The 16737-nt window shown below is 32.2% G+C and overlaps 2 protein-coding genes across 2 annotated transcripts; one reads left to right on the forward strand and one right to left on the reverse strand.

Annotated features, from left to right (window-relative positions):
- Window positions 1-4445: 4445 nt before the first annotated feature.
- On the forward strand, window positions 4446-5591 carry LOC123656702. The gene is made up of 2 exons (XM_045592368.1): window positions 4446-4623; window positions 4846-5591. The coding sequence occupies exons 1-2, from the start codon at window positions 4548-4550 to the stop codon at window positions 5340-5342; spliced, it is 573 nt and encodes a 190-aa protein (XP_045448324.1). The 5' UTR covers window positions 4446-4547; the 3' UTR covers window positions 5343-5591.
- Window positions 5582-16520, reverse strand: LOC123656713. The gene is made up of 4 exons (XM_045592375.1): window positions 16420-16520; window positions 13054-13227; window positions 10301-10403; window positions 5582-5887 (listed from the first exon to the last, which is right to left on the reverse strand). Exons 1-4 carry the CDS (start codon window positions 16472-16474, stop codon window positions 5764-5766), a joined length of 456 nt encoding a protein of 151 aa, XP_045448331.1. The 5' UTR covers window positions 16475-16520; the 3' UTR covers window positions 5582-5763.
- Window positions 16521-16737: the final 217 nt, after the last annotated feature.

Genomic DNA, 16737 nt, shown 5'->3' on the forward strand with positions numbered 1-16737 from the left:
TACCAAAAAATGAGTTTTTGATTACCTACGCTTACGCACCTGTAATATCCCACTGCTGGGCATAGGCCTCTTTTACTATGCAGAAGATGGATCAGAGCTTAATCGACCACACTACTCCAATGTGGGTTGGCGGATATATAAGTACTATGAATAACGGTCGCTATCCGGTGCACATGATAACTATCGGGACCGATGGCTTAACGTGCTCTCGGAGGCACGTTAGGATTACCCACAAGGATTGCACAAACACCCAGACCACGACAAACATCTGCCCGACTAGAAAAAAGGTCAGGCTCAACCAGATCATATATCTGGACCGGATCAGGATACAATGAGGCATGCCGGATCCGGCAAGCTCTATCAGGACCAGGTCTGGTCCAGACAAGGATAGCCTGATGTAAAATATAATCAAGTAGGGTAAGGCATTCTGGATCAGGACCCGGTCCGGTCCAGATCAGGATAGCCTGATGTAAAATATAATCAAGTATGGTAAGGCATACTGGATCAGGACCCGGTCCGGTCCAGATCAGGATAGCCTGATGTAAAATATAATCAAGTATGGTAAGGCATACTGGATCAGGACCCGGTCCGGTCCAGATCAGGATAGCCTGAAAGAAATTACGCGAACTGAGCCTGAATCGCGCTATTAAAGTTTTTAAGCGCACTTAGTATATATACAGTTATTAGGACAGTTTAGCAAGGAGTCCATTTCTACACAGTGGAGCAGTCGTAAGTAATAGGAAATAGTTAATTAGTAGTTAAATATTAGAAGTTAAGAAATAAAATTTAATTAATAATAATTAATTAATAACATAAAAATAAATAAAAATAATTAATATCTAAAGTAAAAACATAAATAATACATTGGAAAAAATAAACGGAAATAAATATCATAATAATTATGTTAAGTAACATTTATAATATCGTCGTTTTTTTTGTGTTAAACAATTTTTTCAAGAATATACATTCGTGTTTTTTAAAAGGACCGGACCGAACCGGCTGATCAGGATGAGATGAGATTTCCTGATCTGGACCTGATCAGGATGAGATAAGATTTCCTGATCGGGTCCAGACCAATCATCTGCGTTACATGCCTTATCTAATCCTGATCAGGCATGCCTGGTCCGGTCCTTCTCAGGAAGTCGAAAAAATTTCTACTCGGGTGTATGGCCAATACAAATGTTTGTTATGTGTGGGGATCGAACGAGAAGGCACATTCCATGACCATTGCACCAATGCGGCGTCATTTATGAGTTTTTGATTAATTTTTAAAAATCGTGACGAATACTCGTGACCACATAAAAAACCGGTTAAATAGGACTCTTTTTACCTTTATATTAGGAGCGTGTTTATATAATAGTATCTATTAAACAATGCTATAAAATTAACTCATTTAAAATTGGTGTTAAAAATAATTCATATGATTCCAGAATCTAAACTTTTAATCCCTGAGGATTCAGTATCTAGAAATTAGCATAAAAATAAAAGGATTTCATAAAAAACTTGTAAAAGCCCATAGACACCTTTAATCCGGCTATATCGAAAAATCCGTTCTTTGCGGACGTCTACAAACTATAAACTTCATCTTTATGGGTGCGGTAATATATACCTACCTCCCTGCAAAATTTTATCTTTATGCGTCCAGCGGTTTTTGAGATTTCGGAATCAATGATCTATCGATTTTATAAATAGATACTCCTCCGAAATACCTGGACCGATTTTTATGAAACTTTGTGCGCATGCGGGTAGCTCTGAGAATCGTACAACATCTATTTTTCATACCCCTAAGTTATAAGGAGGGGGATTAAGGGGGCTAATAACATATATGGCAAAACAACGTTTGTGGGGTCAGCTAGTATATATACATGTATTTTTAAGACATATTTAATAGAATACTTACGAATGCGCTTTCAAACAAAAGACCTTTTCCTTAAATGTTGCGTATTAATCGAAACGGTTACTTATTAATAAAGAAAAAACTCGTTAACTTACACGGTATTCGACTCCTGTCGAAATCATGAATTTATGACAGCCTGGACCTGTTTTCTTACTTACGGAGATGTACCCACTTAAACGTTTATTACACAATGAGAAACTGATTGAAACATTGCAAATATTTTATTTTATTTTATTAATTCATAAATAAACAGATTTAACTTACGCGCTGGAAAGTCACATAGATTACCACATTACAGATATTTCATCAAATTATTATCATATGCATTTTAATGTATTATGTTTTTACTTACCAGTAAACTAAACTGCTCATTTTAAATGTAAATTTAAAATTTAACTTTTCTAGAAATAGGAACTGCATACGCAAGCTATCGATCCGATTTTAAAAAACATAACTTTAAAATAATTAATAATTATAATGTGACGTTAGGAACATGCTATTTATTAGTTTGCTTAGTTGCTATAAGTATTAAAGAGGTCATGAATCGTATTTAAAATAAAATATAAAGTGGAATATTGGTAATCATTCGCTCTTATTTCTCGGCTGGTTTTTGATGCGGACTAATATCTTTAAGAGCTTGTTTATGACATTAACAATAAAAATAACTTTGATGTAACACATCAAATGGAAGTAATTAATGAGTAACGTCTAAAATTAATCAATTTTCTGACCATTTGACATTAAATAAGTTGAGTGTTGACCTGTTGACCAGTCTTCTAATTTGCTAATCGTAGTCAAATTATGAGGTTAGATCTTCAGATAAGATTCTGATAAATGAGACTATATATGAATTTATTCTAATATCGCAATTTAGATGTTATTGAATTAATTTAAAAATATATATATGTAAACGACATTGAATATATATTTATAATACATTTAAATCACATCGATAGTTAATCTGTTTGGCGTTTACTTACCTCAAACGTTGTTCGTAAAAAAGTGCAAATTTAAATCTTATCTGACTGATACGAGGTATTTATTTACTTTAAAGGTGAGTAAAGCTCTATTGTTGAGCAACGTTTTGTAAAACGCTTCTGTGCTACGAACGACAATACCGTGACAGCTATCGAAGACAAATACATGTTATCTTATGAATAATGCCGATTATGTTGAGTAAACACGCACGAACGCGGTTGAGTGAATTTTTCACAAATAGTTTTCGTATACAGCCTGTACGATTTGTAGTGAATAATTTGTTATGCAACATAGAAGTATCAGGAAAACTTTTTAATTGTTTTATTATTTATATCAGCAGTTTTAAAAATATTTATAACTAGCTGTGCCCACAACTTCGTTCGCGTGGAATTTAACAAAAAGGTTATTGGTCAGTTTACAGAGTTATACAATAAATACATTTGTAAATTAAAAGTAGCCTAAGTAACTCCTTATTACATATTAAAAACAACTATTAACCTCACCAACATGATCAAATTTAAATTATTTATATCTCTCAAATTGTCTTGATATATGTCTTCAGATATCGTCTGTCAGATGATGTCTTTTATGCTTTAAAATTCTCTTGATACTCCTTATATTCATTTAATTAAGTTTATCGGCCTAAGTTACTTATATTGCGTGATTTTTATAGTATGAAGCTAGCTTATAGCATGGTTATTAACATAATAACAACAACATTCAAATATGCGTCGTAAGATTATACGTTGTTACAGAATGCGTTGAAGAAATAAAGGTTCACTGCTCGTTCCCCGTAGGTGCTAACGTGATAATATGCAGCCTATATGTTGACCCGACTTCTTGATAATATTCGTGCCTTCTTGATAATTTGAAGTAAATCCATGCAGTACTTTTTGAGTTTATCCCGGACATACATACAAACAAACAGACAAAAATTCTAAAAACTATATTTTTGGCTTCGGTATTGATTGTAGATCACACCCATGTATTCTTTTAAAAAAATATTCAATGTACAGTTTTGACTTTCCTACCATTTTATAATATGTATAGATTACATGATAATAAAATGATAATAATGGATATATTGCTGTTATCACTGCAATTTTTTTAATGGATGGATATTTGTTACTTAATCGTGCCAACGGCAACGCCTGGAAATATCTGAACGTAATTTGAAACATATTTAGGTTAAAATAGGGAATAGAACAAGGAATAATGAACAGTTAGTGAAATATATATATATATATATATATATATATATATATATATATATATATGAAAAAATATATGTGTGTATATATAGAATCATCGTAAATAGCAAAATGTAATCTTTTCGATTCTCAACTGCGAAACTTACATTAATTTTGTAATTATTTAAAAGTAATGTTACGTATGTTACGCAACTGGTCATCTTCGTTTTTATTATGTACAAGGCAACTTCTGCACATCGATCGCGAAACGTTTATTTTGGTCACAGCCTGTGAACGCAGACGGCGCACGAGTCACCTAGATGTCGCGCCTATTGTCCACGGCTTGCCATACGCCGGCCGCTGGGTGAGCCGCTACCTCACCATACATTACCTCACACTTTCAATATTGGGTTACGAGAATTTTTCGTCAAGGCCTTCTTTAGGAGTAAACAGAGTCAGTATAAAGGCCATCACCGTCAACAATGATACACAGTCGAGGTTCAGTAACTCGTGCGAAAATGAATGCACCCGCCGTAATTTTATTTTGTAGTCTCGTAGGTACGTATCTGGATTAATTTTGTTAAGTGGTTGTTTTAAATTTTTTAGATTTTAAACATTTTTTTTAGTTTTATTGTGATTTATAAAAGGTTTTTTTTACTAAAATCCATTGTTTGAAAATAAAATATATCTTGATTCGACAGGTGTAATAACTTAATACTGATAAATTTGTTAATAAATTGTTTGAAAAGTGAAAATTTAAGTGTCTCATTTTTGTTTTAGGGAGCATTGTATGTTATAATGTACAACGAGAACTACCCTACCAGACGGGGGCAAATGACCCATATGCCGTGGAAGTCAATCCCAGTTTAGAACCATCGCAGAGGATCTTTTGGGGCAGTGGAAGTGGAAGCAACCAAGTTGGCGGCGGAAACTCACTGTGGTCCAAGCTCACCAACAAATTTCCATTTTTAGAAAACATGTTCGGTCGCATGACATTACCAACCCAATATGGAGTACCTAACGTTCAGCAACAATATGGACTACCTTACTACCAACAGTCTGGTTTGCCAAACAACTTACAGCCACAGTTCTATAATGGGCAGTATTATCAGCAGCTGCTGCCTTCTGGACGTGATGTATCATTTACAGATGACGCTGTGATTGTGACGCCACCCTTTGTTCCCATTGCACCTCAGCCCGTGGCGCCAGTGCCTGACTCTCCGACTGGTTATAATTACAACAAACCGCAATATCGATTAGAACTACCCCACAAGTAAAACTGTATTAACTTTATAATTTAGTACCCAGTTCAATACTTAGCTTAAGAAATCTTAAATTTTTTTTCTTCATTTTGGTTATAAATATCACAATTTACTTACAATCTACTAGAAATCATGAAATAAAACAAATATAGAAGCTTTTGTTTTATTATTACGGGTATGTTGTAGATAGAGGCTTTCTCAGCAGTATTAAGTTTTTCTATAGATTATTAATTAAAATAAACAAATAATAAAAATATATTAAAACATTGTTTTATTTATTATTATTTAAAGTAGCATCCATCCAGATTTTTACAACGTAAGTCGATTTTATACTAATTACAACTAGTAATGTTAGTTAAATTCTGTTATACATATAAATATTTATCTCGGTAGTGTTAGGTTTTATTATATTTTTTCCTTCTCAAAAATTAACCATTTAACTGGAGACGGATGTATACTGATCGTAATATCCTTTTCCCGAGGAGTCAACACCGATGGATGATCCAGCGCTGACCGCCCTTCCTTGCACCGGACCATACTGTCGACGTGTTTCTCCCGCACTACGACAAAAATTGCAGTTATTTTACGTTTTTCATATAATATATATAAATAACATGTGCAACAGTTTGCTTGAGTTTTTAAAACTTTCTATCTTATCTTTTCTTTTTAAAACTTCTATAATACTCGTATAACTCATCTTGAAAGTTCTATTGACTGCCACAGAATGTAAGTAAAGTTGCGATTTTAAATATTTTTCATAATACTTTTGTCATGGTTGAGACACTTTTTTAGAAAACAAATTTTGACACATGTACTTAGTCCTTAATTACTGTAAACGATGACGAAAACAAAAATTTTACTAATTAAACAACACATACATGTACCAATAGGTATAAAATGTATAGGTATAAAAACATATTCAATTTTAGTACATATATGGAGTCTTCATAAATAAATACCTTGAGTAACAGAACGTTTATAAAAAAAAAATTAGTGAAAATATTTTCAAATAGTGATTAATTTATCTTAGCATCTTTGACTGAAATATTGAAATACTGAATATAACATAAATGCATGAAGAAGAGACTTATGATGTGCCATTTTAACTTTTATTAAAAATGTTTAAAAAACAGAATGATTGAGTTAAATTTATAAGGTAACGAAAAAAAATGTAAAGAATAATTTTTATCAGTCCTTGTCAGGTTTAGCGTGTGTGAATTATCTAATGATAAAATTAATGAATGATTGTTAATGATTAAAGTCAATCGACACTTTTAAATTACTCTGTGATAAATATGTGTAGACAATTAAATATACAGAGAACAATATTGAATTTTCTCTTTACAAAACAAATTTGTTTCTAAAATTCTGATATTAAAGATTTCGACCATACAGAGCTAATCGCATAAATAATAGTCGTAGAATGTTAGAGGGAAGACTAATGAGGTAGTGTAATCGGATAACTGGTTCTGCTACCAGAAATGTCAGCTATCGAGTTCATTGTTCATAGGCCCATCGTCAAAAACCATGTTACGTAATTAAAACTGTGGTGATCATAAACTAAGAAGTACAGTAAGATTGTAAATTTAAACATCGCATCAGCTCTACGCGAAAGAGATTATGTATGTAGAATTCTCGAATTTCTTTATATGACGTCTAATAATCACATATCTTGCACATAACGAACCGTGCCGTACAGGTCAAATTCTATTAATTCAAATCATACGATGAGACCGTCTCGTTACAAAGATATCTTCTTTCAAAAACAGTAGGTAATATAGAAAGTTATCCTGAACAAACGTGACGCTTGACTTGATCATGTCAACTATAATTGTGTTTGCTCGCAAACGAAAAAAAAACCGACTTCAATTACATAGACAAGTAAAACAAGATAAGATTTAGTATGTAATATACCTCTGTTGGGCATAGGCCTCCTTTCCCATGTAGGACAAGAATCAGAGCTTAATCCACCACGCTGCTCCAATGCGGGTTGGCGGATATATTCACGACTATGAGTAACAATTGCTATCAGGTATAGGTACATGACAGCAACCGGGACCGACGGCTTAATGCGCTCCCCGAGGCACAGTGGGGAGACCCACAAGGACTGCCTAAACACCCAGACCAAGGCAAACGCTGTGGCAAATCTGTATGGCCAATACAAATGCTTATCATGTGCGGGGATCTAACCCACAACCACCAGTACAACAACCTCAAACCAGTGCTGTGACCGTTGCGCCAACGCGTCGTCAATATAAGTAGACGAAAGAAGAGTCAAGTAAATACGTGTTATCAAAGATTACTTAAAAACTAGAATGGTCTCGATCAAATTTAAATGGGACCACATGACACACGCCTTTCGATTAAAAAATATCATCGAAATCGGTACCCAGTCAAAAATTCTAAGTTAACATACACACATATAATTGTGTTTGCTGGCAAACGAAAAAAACCGACCTCAATTACATCGACAAGTAATACAACGTAGGTAAACGAAAAAATAGTCAAGTAAATACGCATTATCAAAGATTACTCCAAAAGTTGTAATCAGATCGCGATGAAATTTAAATGTGGCCACATGATAAACATCGGCTTTCGATTAAATTAAAAATCATCAAAATCGGTAAACCCAGTAAAAAGTTGTGCGGATTTTCAAAGGTTTCTCTCGATTTCTCTGGGATCCCATTATCACATCCTGGTTTCCTTACCATGGTTACCTGGGATATCCTTTCCAACAAAAAAAAAGAATTATCAAAATCGGTTCATAAACGACGAAGCTATCCCCGAATATACATAAAAAAATATATACATACATACGGTCGAATTGACTAACCTCCTCCTTTTTGAAGTCGGTTAAAAATATAATCGAATTGAGAACCTTCTCCTTTTTTGGAAGTTGGTTAAAAAGCAGTAATTTTTTTTATATTACTAGGTCGGCAAACAAGCGTACGGCTCACATGATGGTAAGCGATTACGGTAACTTATAGACGTCTTCAACACCAGAAGCATCGTAAGCGCGTCGCTGACCCTATCCCCAATTCCCGCCAGGACCTTACTCACCAGCAGTAACACATTCATTCATTGGCCTTAGTCCGTCTGTTGTAGACGATTTAGGCAGTGTTAGACAGACACTGTGTAGCCTAGGGCATTCTTCAGGAAAACGCAGAGTTGCCTAAGCTCTGCGCTACCCTCTCGACCTCACTGGCGAGGCCCACAGGAACGACGAGTCGACATGTGCTTAGCCAGTTCGGCTGCAGGAGTCTTTCGCATTTTAGAGCTATGCCAAGAATGCTTGACGGCAAACCTGGCTCAAAATTATCATGGACCAGTAACACAACACTGCTTGAAAACAGAATTATTTAGCTGTGATCTACTGTAAGGTAGAGGTCGAAGTACTTCTCCAGTCGGGTTTTATGTGCAGTTTGTCTTTTCCACACTTTATATAACAAAATCCAATCAACTTAATTATCTCCAGCCGAAAGACTGTAGGGCTTACCAAGGAAATAAACATAAGGAAAATTAGAAACATTATTATATATTTACCCACGAAAATTATATTAGTGTCCTTTGAGTGAGAATAGTCGTAAGGTATGTGAAGTAAAGTGCTTTTTGTAATATTTATTACATAAACTACTGATGTGCTTTCGCTTGAAGTCTAAGCCAGTGATATTAAAAAGCTAAAAAATGTTTAAAATTACTTAGAATTAGACGAGAAATATCTAGTCATCAATGTTTAACGAATAAATATGAAAAAAGTCTTATGTTGTTCAGTTATAAATTGTAATTGTTCAATATTTTTAAATTTCCAATGTAAGAAAAATGTATTTCTGCCATCAAATATTTTTTAAACTAATACTAAAAAGGAGTGTGCTTTAGACCACACGAATGAAGTAAAACTTCTTTACTCGTACAGTAATATACGAAACGTAACTCTCTCTTTTTCTATCTTCACTGACTTATATCTCCCTCTCAACTTCAGTTCGATTCGCCCAATCACACTTTTTGTAACGCTCTCATCACGCATTCACCAGCTTACTTCCCAAGTCAAGCGTGAAAACAAGTAATGATTTTTAAATGAAAATATATGAAAGGTAATGTATAAAACTCGACAAAATATAACACTAAAGCTTTATTTTATTGCGTTCATTTTGATCGTTTGATGAAAATAACCAAAGCAGCATTAAAAATAAAACACCTTTATTAGTACAGAATATTAATTACAACAAAATTAAATAGATCTTCCGGCAGTTGCACGGCGAGGCACAGGCACGAGGCGGTGCGCGCTTGCAACTGATGGAAAATGCGTCTGGATGGATGAGCCGACACCATGAAGTAAGTTTGTTCCTTAGAACATTTCAGTTAGTGCCTACGAAACAAATAAAACAGTTAGTACATGTAAATAAGGTAGTATATTTTTGTTAATTTACCTATAATCTAAATGCAAATAAGATTGATAAGTTTCTTCAGTCATAAAGTTTGTCTTATCGTAATATTACAAGAATAATCAACCAGGAAATGCATAGTGTGCGAATGTACTATCTAATGAACGCTCGGTTGGTCGACTTCAAGGAATAGGAATAAAAGTAATTCGGGAATAATGATATGATATGTCCTTCATTTTATTATAATTGTCTACCTTAGGAAAAGAAGACCGTATTCATGTTAACCACATTTGAAAATATTTCTTTATTTTAATTTTATATTATTAGAAGCCAATCAAGTGTTAAAAGGAAACCTTTTTTGTTGTCTCATCTCATTAACTCATCGAGTTTTGTTTTGCAAAAGTTAAGGCACAATTACTTAAACGTTTTCGTTTTAGAATTTAAAATGTTATTTCCATATAGAGCAATTGGTAATTTTGTTATATATATCATATATTATATAATCAATTATTATAGCAAATATTTTAAACGCAGAAAATTTTTGATTATATGTAGATAAAAAAAAAATACTTTAAAAAACATCTTAAGTACCTGAGGCCCTGTGGACCTGCAGAACCGTAGTTGAAGCCCGAAGGATAGTTCCAACCACCAGCATCAGCGCGAGCGTTGGCGTTAGCAGTTGCACTGCCTCCCCCTGAAAATACACAAAAAAAATATATATATTATTTTGGGTTTTTCCAAAATACAATCTAGACAAAGTTTTCTTTTCCTTTAAATCTACTGTTTATTGCTCAGATTAAATAATGATATTGTAATAGTATATAATCTTAATAATTTTGTTTGCTGGCAAACGAAAAAAACCGACTTCAAGTACATCGATAAGTAATACAACGTAGGTAGACGAAAAAATAGTCAAATAAATACGCATTATCAAAGATTACTCCAAAAATTGTAATCAGATCTCGATGAAATTTAAATATGATCACATGATAAATATCGGCTTTCGATTAAATTAAAAATCATTAAAATCGGTACATCCCGTAACAAGTTATGCGGATTTTCAAGGGTTTCCCCTCGATTTCTCTGGGATCCCATCATCAGATCCTGATTTCCTTATCATGGTACCACACCTGGGATATCTATTTTTCAACAAAAAAAGAATTATCAAAATCGGTTCATAAACGACGAAGTTATCCCCGAATATACATTAAATATATATACGCTCAAATTGAATAACCTCCTCCTTTGTTGAATTCGGATAAAAATTTGAGATTTTTTCTATTTTATTTTCCTATACTACATCTATGCATGTCTTTACTCAGTATCTTTGTGCTACATATTTTATAATATATTCTAATACATAGAGCTGGTAACCTTATTAATAAAAAAGAGATTTAGGATTTCTGAGATCCTAATGTGAACCACGATTGTAAATAATTATGTAGTGTAAGTTCAACTGAGGTTTTAACTAACGACAGTAGGTACCTAATGGAAAATTGGTTATAAGGTGTAAGTAAAAAAATCGATTTTAATATCTAATTTATCAATATCATGTCTCTGGTCCACATTAAACGAGATCAGAACACTTTTATGTCGAACATACGCCTAATAACCAGTGACCGGTGGTTTCGAACCGTTAGTCGAGCGGAGACGATCGCCGCCGGCGGCAATTGAACTTGCTCTCCACGTTCAATTCTACTGTTACTGGGAACCTCAGAACAGAAAATACTATAGAATTACTATAGACAGTTAAAGCACGAGTAGTCAGAATGTTTAAATAATTACTATATTATTATTTCCAATACGTTGGTAACAACTACTAAAACAATCAACAGATTGTTCTTTAAGGTACCTCAAAGATGATAGCAGATACGTTTTTTTAAGTTACAGAATTTTATACTTATACATACATATACATAAAAATAAATATATAATTTTCTTATCGGTTTTCACGCTAAAACTTAGCATGACTCAACCGATTTCATGAATCTTTTTTATATTTTTATGGAATAAGAAATTAGGAAAATTGCACTGTTAATTGAAAAATTTCAGAAAAGTTAATAACTGTCAAAGTATTGCCCTAGACCGAATGTTAAAAAAAAAGCTAATTATGTCAAACACTTTTGTCACTGATAGCATTTCGATGGCTATTTCTGTTCTACAATAACAATAAGCTGTAAACTGTTCCACTATGCAGTGTTACAAGCGACTCAAGCGCGCATACAAATGTTACTTCGTTACCATGAATTGCAACTACTGCATTCTGTACATATAAACTTGAAAGCTCTCTTTACATTACGTCCGAGAAATGCTTAGTATGCGTAATTAGTTCCAGAAAAAAAGTAGAACGAGTTTGGTAATCAATTACGCTCCCAGCAGCCTAAATATAATTTCTTGCTAACGGTAAAGACATGATTTACTACTATTAAAGTAGCTTAATAAGCTTAATAAATAACAATTTCAGTCTTATAAAGCTTAAAAAGCTTAAAAAGAATGAATTTCTACTTTAATGTAATAATAATAATAATAATTAATTTTAGAAAAGAAAAACAAAAAATATATAATATATACGATTACTATGACTACCTAGAGTTATGCATTTGTTAATCTGTAACTACCTCTCAAAAATTCCACGACAGAATCAACCAATTATCAATTAGATTCACATTAAATGCAGGAAACATGAATACATGTTTAATTTTTACGGTTTTTTTCTTTATAATTTAGATACAGTTATACTAAAAAAACTTATATTTCATATAAAAATTTAAATTCATAGGAAGTCGTTTATATATTATTTATTATTTTTAAAATTTATTTCTATCATTATTTACTGATTAATTCTTATGAGATTATTTCAACTTCCGAGAATGACAATCCTTACGCATATTAACTGTCAACGGGAAGACAAACTTGAGTGAATGGACATGTAACGTGTTAGAGTGGTATGCAAATATGCTTACCTATTACTCTGGGTCTATGGCCTTTTGGTACTCGTATAAGCAAACACAGTACCATAGCACAGTACGGAAACTTTAACATTTTACTTAATTAAGGAAATGTAGAGCAATTTTACATGTTACCTTTATGAATTTTTACTCATATATGATTATTCAAATAGAATTTAGTAATACGTGTAATTAACGTAGAAATATCTAATACTTAAAAATATTATGAATTTATACTTTTAAATATGCAATAATATTAGTAGAATATATGATATTCTTATTTCTACTATGACATTCAATATAAATACATCCCAAAGTGGGTACCTATCTATATAACAGATAAAGTGAGCTTAGAAAAAGTATTTGAAGTATTTCAAAAATATAAAATTTACTTACATTGAGATTCAGCATTGGCATTTGCATTCGCGTTTGCCGATGCACCGCTACCGCCATTGTAGGGATAGGGGTATGGACCTAGGGATCGACGAAGCCTTCGCAGTGGCACTGGAGCAGACACATGCCCCTCGGCGTCTATTACGTAGTATGCCCGAGGAACGTAATATTGGCCTTCTGTAATAGGTATTGTGAATAGGTCAGTCCATTAACGTTATATAAATATTGTATTATTTCAATCTAATTTCCATCATGTACATTCTTTAGAAGTGTATAAACACTTGTTTCCTGAATTTATTAAAAAAAGCTGTGAATATACGGATGATACAAAAATATTGAATTTATAGCGTTTAAATTTGTAAACACAATTAAAATTAAATAATGTTTATCTTAATTTTATGAATATTTAATCATTTGTATCATAATTAAAAAAAATTTTCGAAAAATTTAAAAAATAATATATTTATAATTATCATTTAAATGCCCGCAATATTATTAATGCCTGAAATAATTTATAAAATAAATTTGTAAATTACCTATCTACATTTACCTAAGTAAATAAATTTAAACATTGATGTATTTTAATAGACATTTTTTTTTATTAAACTGTACATATCGTATCGTTTATGCTTTTTATAAATAAATACCCAATCAAGAATTCGTTGATCAGTAGTAACCCATTGAGATCATCACTAACATAACAACAGACGAATCGTGAGCTTCAAACCAGCGACCTTCCGTTTACAATAAATGACGTCACCGATGATTCGATAATTAATTAAAGCCAATTTTTATAAAGATTTAATCTTTATAAATTCTTACATTGATTTATCTGTTATTTCTTTGAGTTAACCTTATAACTGAACGTGTGAATTTAAGAAAAGTTCTATCTCATTCTACAAATATATATATATATTTTTTTCGAATTGGGTATAATAAGATTTAACAGTTGATATAATTAAAAAGACAGTCTACTTATTCAATGCCAAAGGGTACTGTTGGTATACATATATATTATTAACTACTTTGATGTTAAACATATAAAATCATCATAATAATAACTGTGGTGCTGTGTGGTTAGGGCTGTAAAGAATATAGCCACCCCCTCTCTTCCCGTGGGTGTCAAAAGAGACCACTAAGGGATAACACAGTTCAACTACCATCTTGAAACTTAAAAAGTCGACTGATGGCGGGATCTATCTAACTGCTGGATTTGAAATACACAGGCCAAAGACGGGCAGCAGCGTCTTCGGCGCGACAAAGCCAGCCCTGCGGTCACAAACCCGCCTGCCCAGCGTTGTGACTATGAGCAACACATATGAGTTCACGCCATTTTTGGCACGAACTTGTGGAGGCCTATGTCCAACAGTGGACTGCGATAGGCTGAAATGATGATGATGATGATGAATAATAATAACTGAATAGCTTCTATAACTATTGTTTAAACAATGAAACTGATCTTCATGCTAAAAGTTGCCTTTTTTTATGTAGATATATATGTAGGTATATTTATTTTTATATAACATACACACTACTACTTAACTTCAACCAATTGCACTTATGTTTGAAATTATTCATGAATGATTTATCATTTGATAGAGTGCGATTGCATACAATATTACTAAATAAATTCATTGAAAAACTCCGATATAAAATGTTAAGCTCCATTGGGGGTCCTGATAGATCTATCTGGATTGAAAAATGCCAATATAAAAATTGTATTTTAACGTATCAAACTTGAATAAAGTTTTTAGAATGCCTGTTTTAAACACACAAAAGCTTACAATAACTTCCCGTCAATCATCGTTTTTTTGTTTGGATCTATCTGGAACTTTCAGCGGGGTAGTTAATGTGAAGATACCACAAAAATCGGCAATTAACTCAACGGTTAGGTACTCTTTTAAATTTTTTAGTGTGAATGTAATAAAGGCTACATTTTGTTATGAAAATAAAACTGGAACTCAATTAAATTGTTTTTGTAACTTACTGGAGGCTCTATCTTTTTTTTTTAAGTAGGTGATAAGAAATTTTACATTTATACTGTCTTGAATTAAAAAGAGTCTTTAATCGGTATTGTTATTATGGAAAAAATAACAGAACCAAAAATAATTAACTGTAGCGGCACTTTTCTAAACTTACAAAACGATGACAATTAAATTTTACAAAAAGCTTAACTAAAAGCTCTAGAACAAAAAGTTTAATTGTAATTGAAATCCCTTGTATTTTGTTTGAATTTTTTAACACACATGCTATCTTCATAAAAATATTTAGTAATATAGAAATAATAATGGTATTGCGTATAGATAATTAATTAGTGACCCGTACCCACTTTGATGGGCGTTAATTATTTTTGTGATGCAAATATATAGTAAAGTTTTCATCTCGCTCGCCGACTTGATTTACATAAACTATTATTTTTCACTGAATTTTTTGTTCAATAACAATAAAATATAGCCTATAATGCTCCCGAATAGTGTAGCTTCTGTTAGTGAAAGAATTCTCATGGTAGGATCAATATTTGCGAAGATTACCCCCTACAAACAAAGTTAGAAACTTTACCTCTTTATAATATTAGTATAGATTTGATTATATATTCTTTATTGCACTTTAAAACAAATGTATAAATCATATTTACATAAAGAAAGTTTCCAACATCATACAATATAGATAACATAAAAAAGTTTTAGATGGGAAATAATTATAATCAGTAGTTATAATTTTTAAAATACAAATATTAAATAAATGATAAAACTCTTTATAATTTTTCTACATGTTTATATTAATACATTTTTTACAACGTAAAAATAAAAAATATTGGTAATGAGCGTTAGGTGCATTTTTTGGTAAAACTTTTATATCATCAATATTAATATAATTTTTATCAAAATTTGTTGTGTTCAAAATATAAATAAATATTTTTTTTATGTGCTAGATCATTAAACGATTATTAATTCATTAGCAAAATAAAGATATTATACCTAAGTAAAAGAAAAAAAAAACATATAGGTATTCTAACGTACACGAATCTTATCTATAGACATAGACTTATCTAATTAAAATAGTATTAACTTTTAGGACAAAAATTATTTGTTTTTTAATTTTAACAAGTAACTATACCCACATAACTACGTAACGTATTCACCTAGTCTTGTATAATATTTGTTATTTACTGCTCCTTCAAAGTTAAACAATTCCACTTAAACTTAACAAAAAGTTAATGAAAAATGAAAAAAGGATAGGTATAAGGAAACTGAATTCAATAGCCTTAACTAAACCAAATCGGATATTACTCATACAAATTGCACGTAAAAAGGAAAACACAACAGACAAGTCAGCTTCAATGATAGCAAAAACCGGGGGGGCACTAACCTGCCAGCGCCATGGTCACGATGGCTGCGAGCACTAACAGAGTGATGCGCTGCATATTGACGTTATACTTCCACAGATGCCGGGTTAGAACTGGCTTTTTCGACTTCATACTTTGCATTTATATACTTACCTTTAGGAACTTTGTGTTGCTCGCTGTGAACGTTTTCGTTAATAGGTATCCATCATAACGGTCCGACTCAGTAAGAGTTAATATCAAATATAAAAAAAATGTAGCGCTTCCATAACCAATTAACTTTTAAAAAATCTATCATACACTTTCATTTAAGGTTTTTTTACTAATTCTCTGACACAGACTTC

The sequence above is a fragment of the Melitaea cinxia genome, chromosome 1, assembly GCF_905220565.1.
Source record: "Melitaea cinxia chromosome 1, ilMelCinx1.1, whole genome shotgun sequence".
Taxonomy (NCBI): Eukaryota; Metazoa; Arthropoda; class Insecta; order Lepidoptera; family Nymphalidae; genus Melitaea; species Melitaea cinxia.

What these genes read in the sequence shown, in the direction of transcription:
- LOC123656702 (XM_045592368.1), top strand. Translation starts at nt 4,548, where the DNA reads ATGATACACAGTCGAGGTTCAGTAACTCGTGCGAAAATGAATGCACCC. An exon ending in TTTATTTTGTAGTCTCGTAG is followed by an intron (nt 4,624 to 4,845) that starts GTACGTATCTGG and finishes TTTTTGTTTTAG; the next exon opens with GGAGCATTGTATGTTATAAT.
- LOC123656713 (XM_045592375.1), bottom strand. Translation starts at nt 16,474, where the DNA reads ATGCAGCGCATCACTCTGTTAGTGCTCGCAGCCATCGTGACCATGGCG. An exon ending in TGCCAATGCTGAATCTCAAT is followed by an intron (nt 10,404 to 13,053) that starts GTAAGTAAATTT and finishes GTGTATTTTCAG; the next exon opens with GGGGAGGCAGTGCAACTGCT. An exon ending in GCAGGTCCACAGGGCCTCAG is followed by an intron (nt 5,888 to 10,300) that starts GTACTTAAGATG and finishes TTTTTGTCGTAG; the next exon opens with TGCGGGAGAAACACGTCGAC.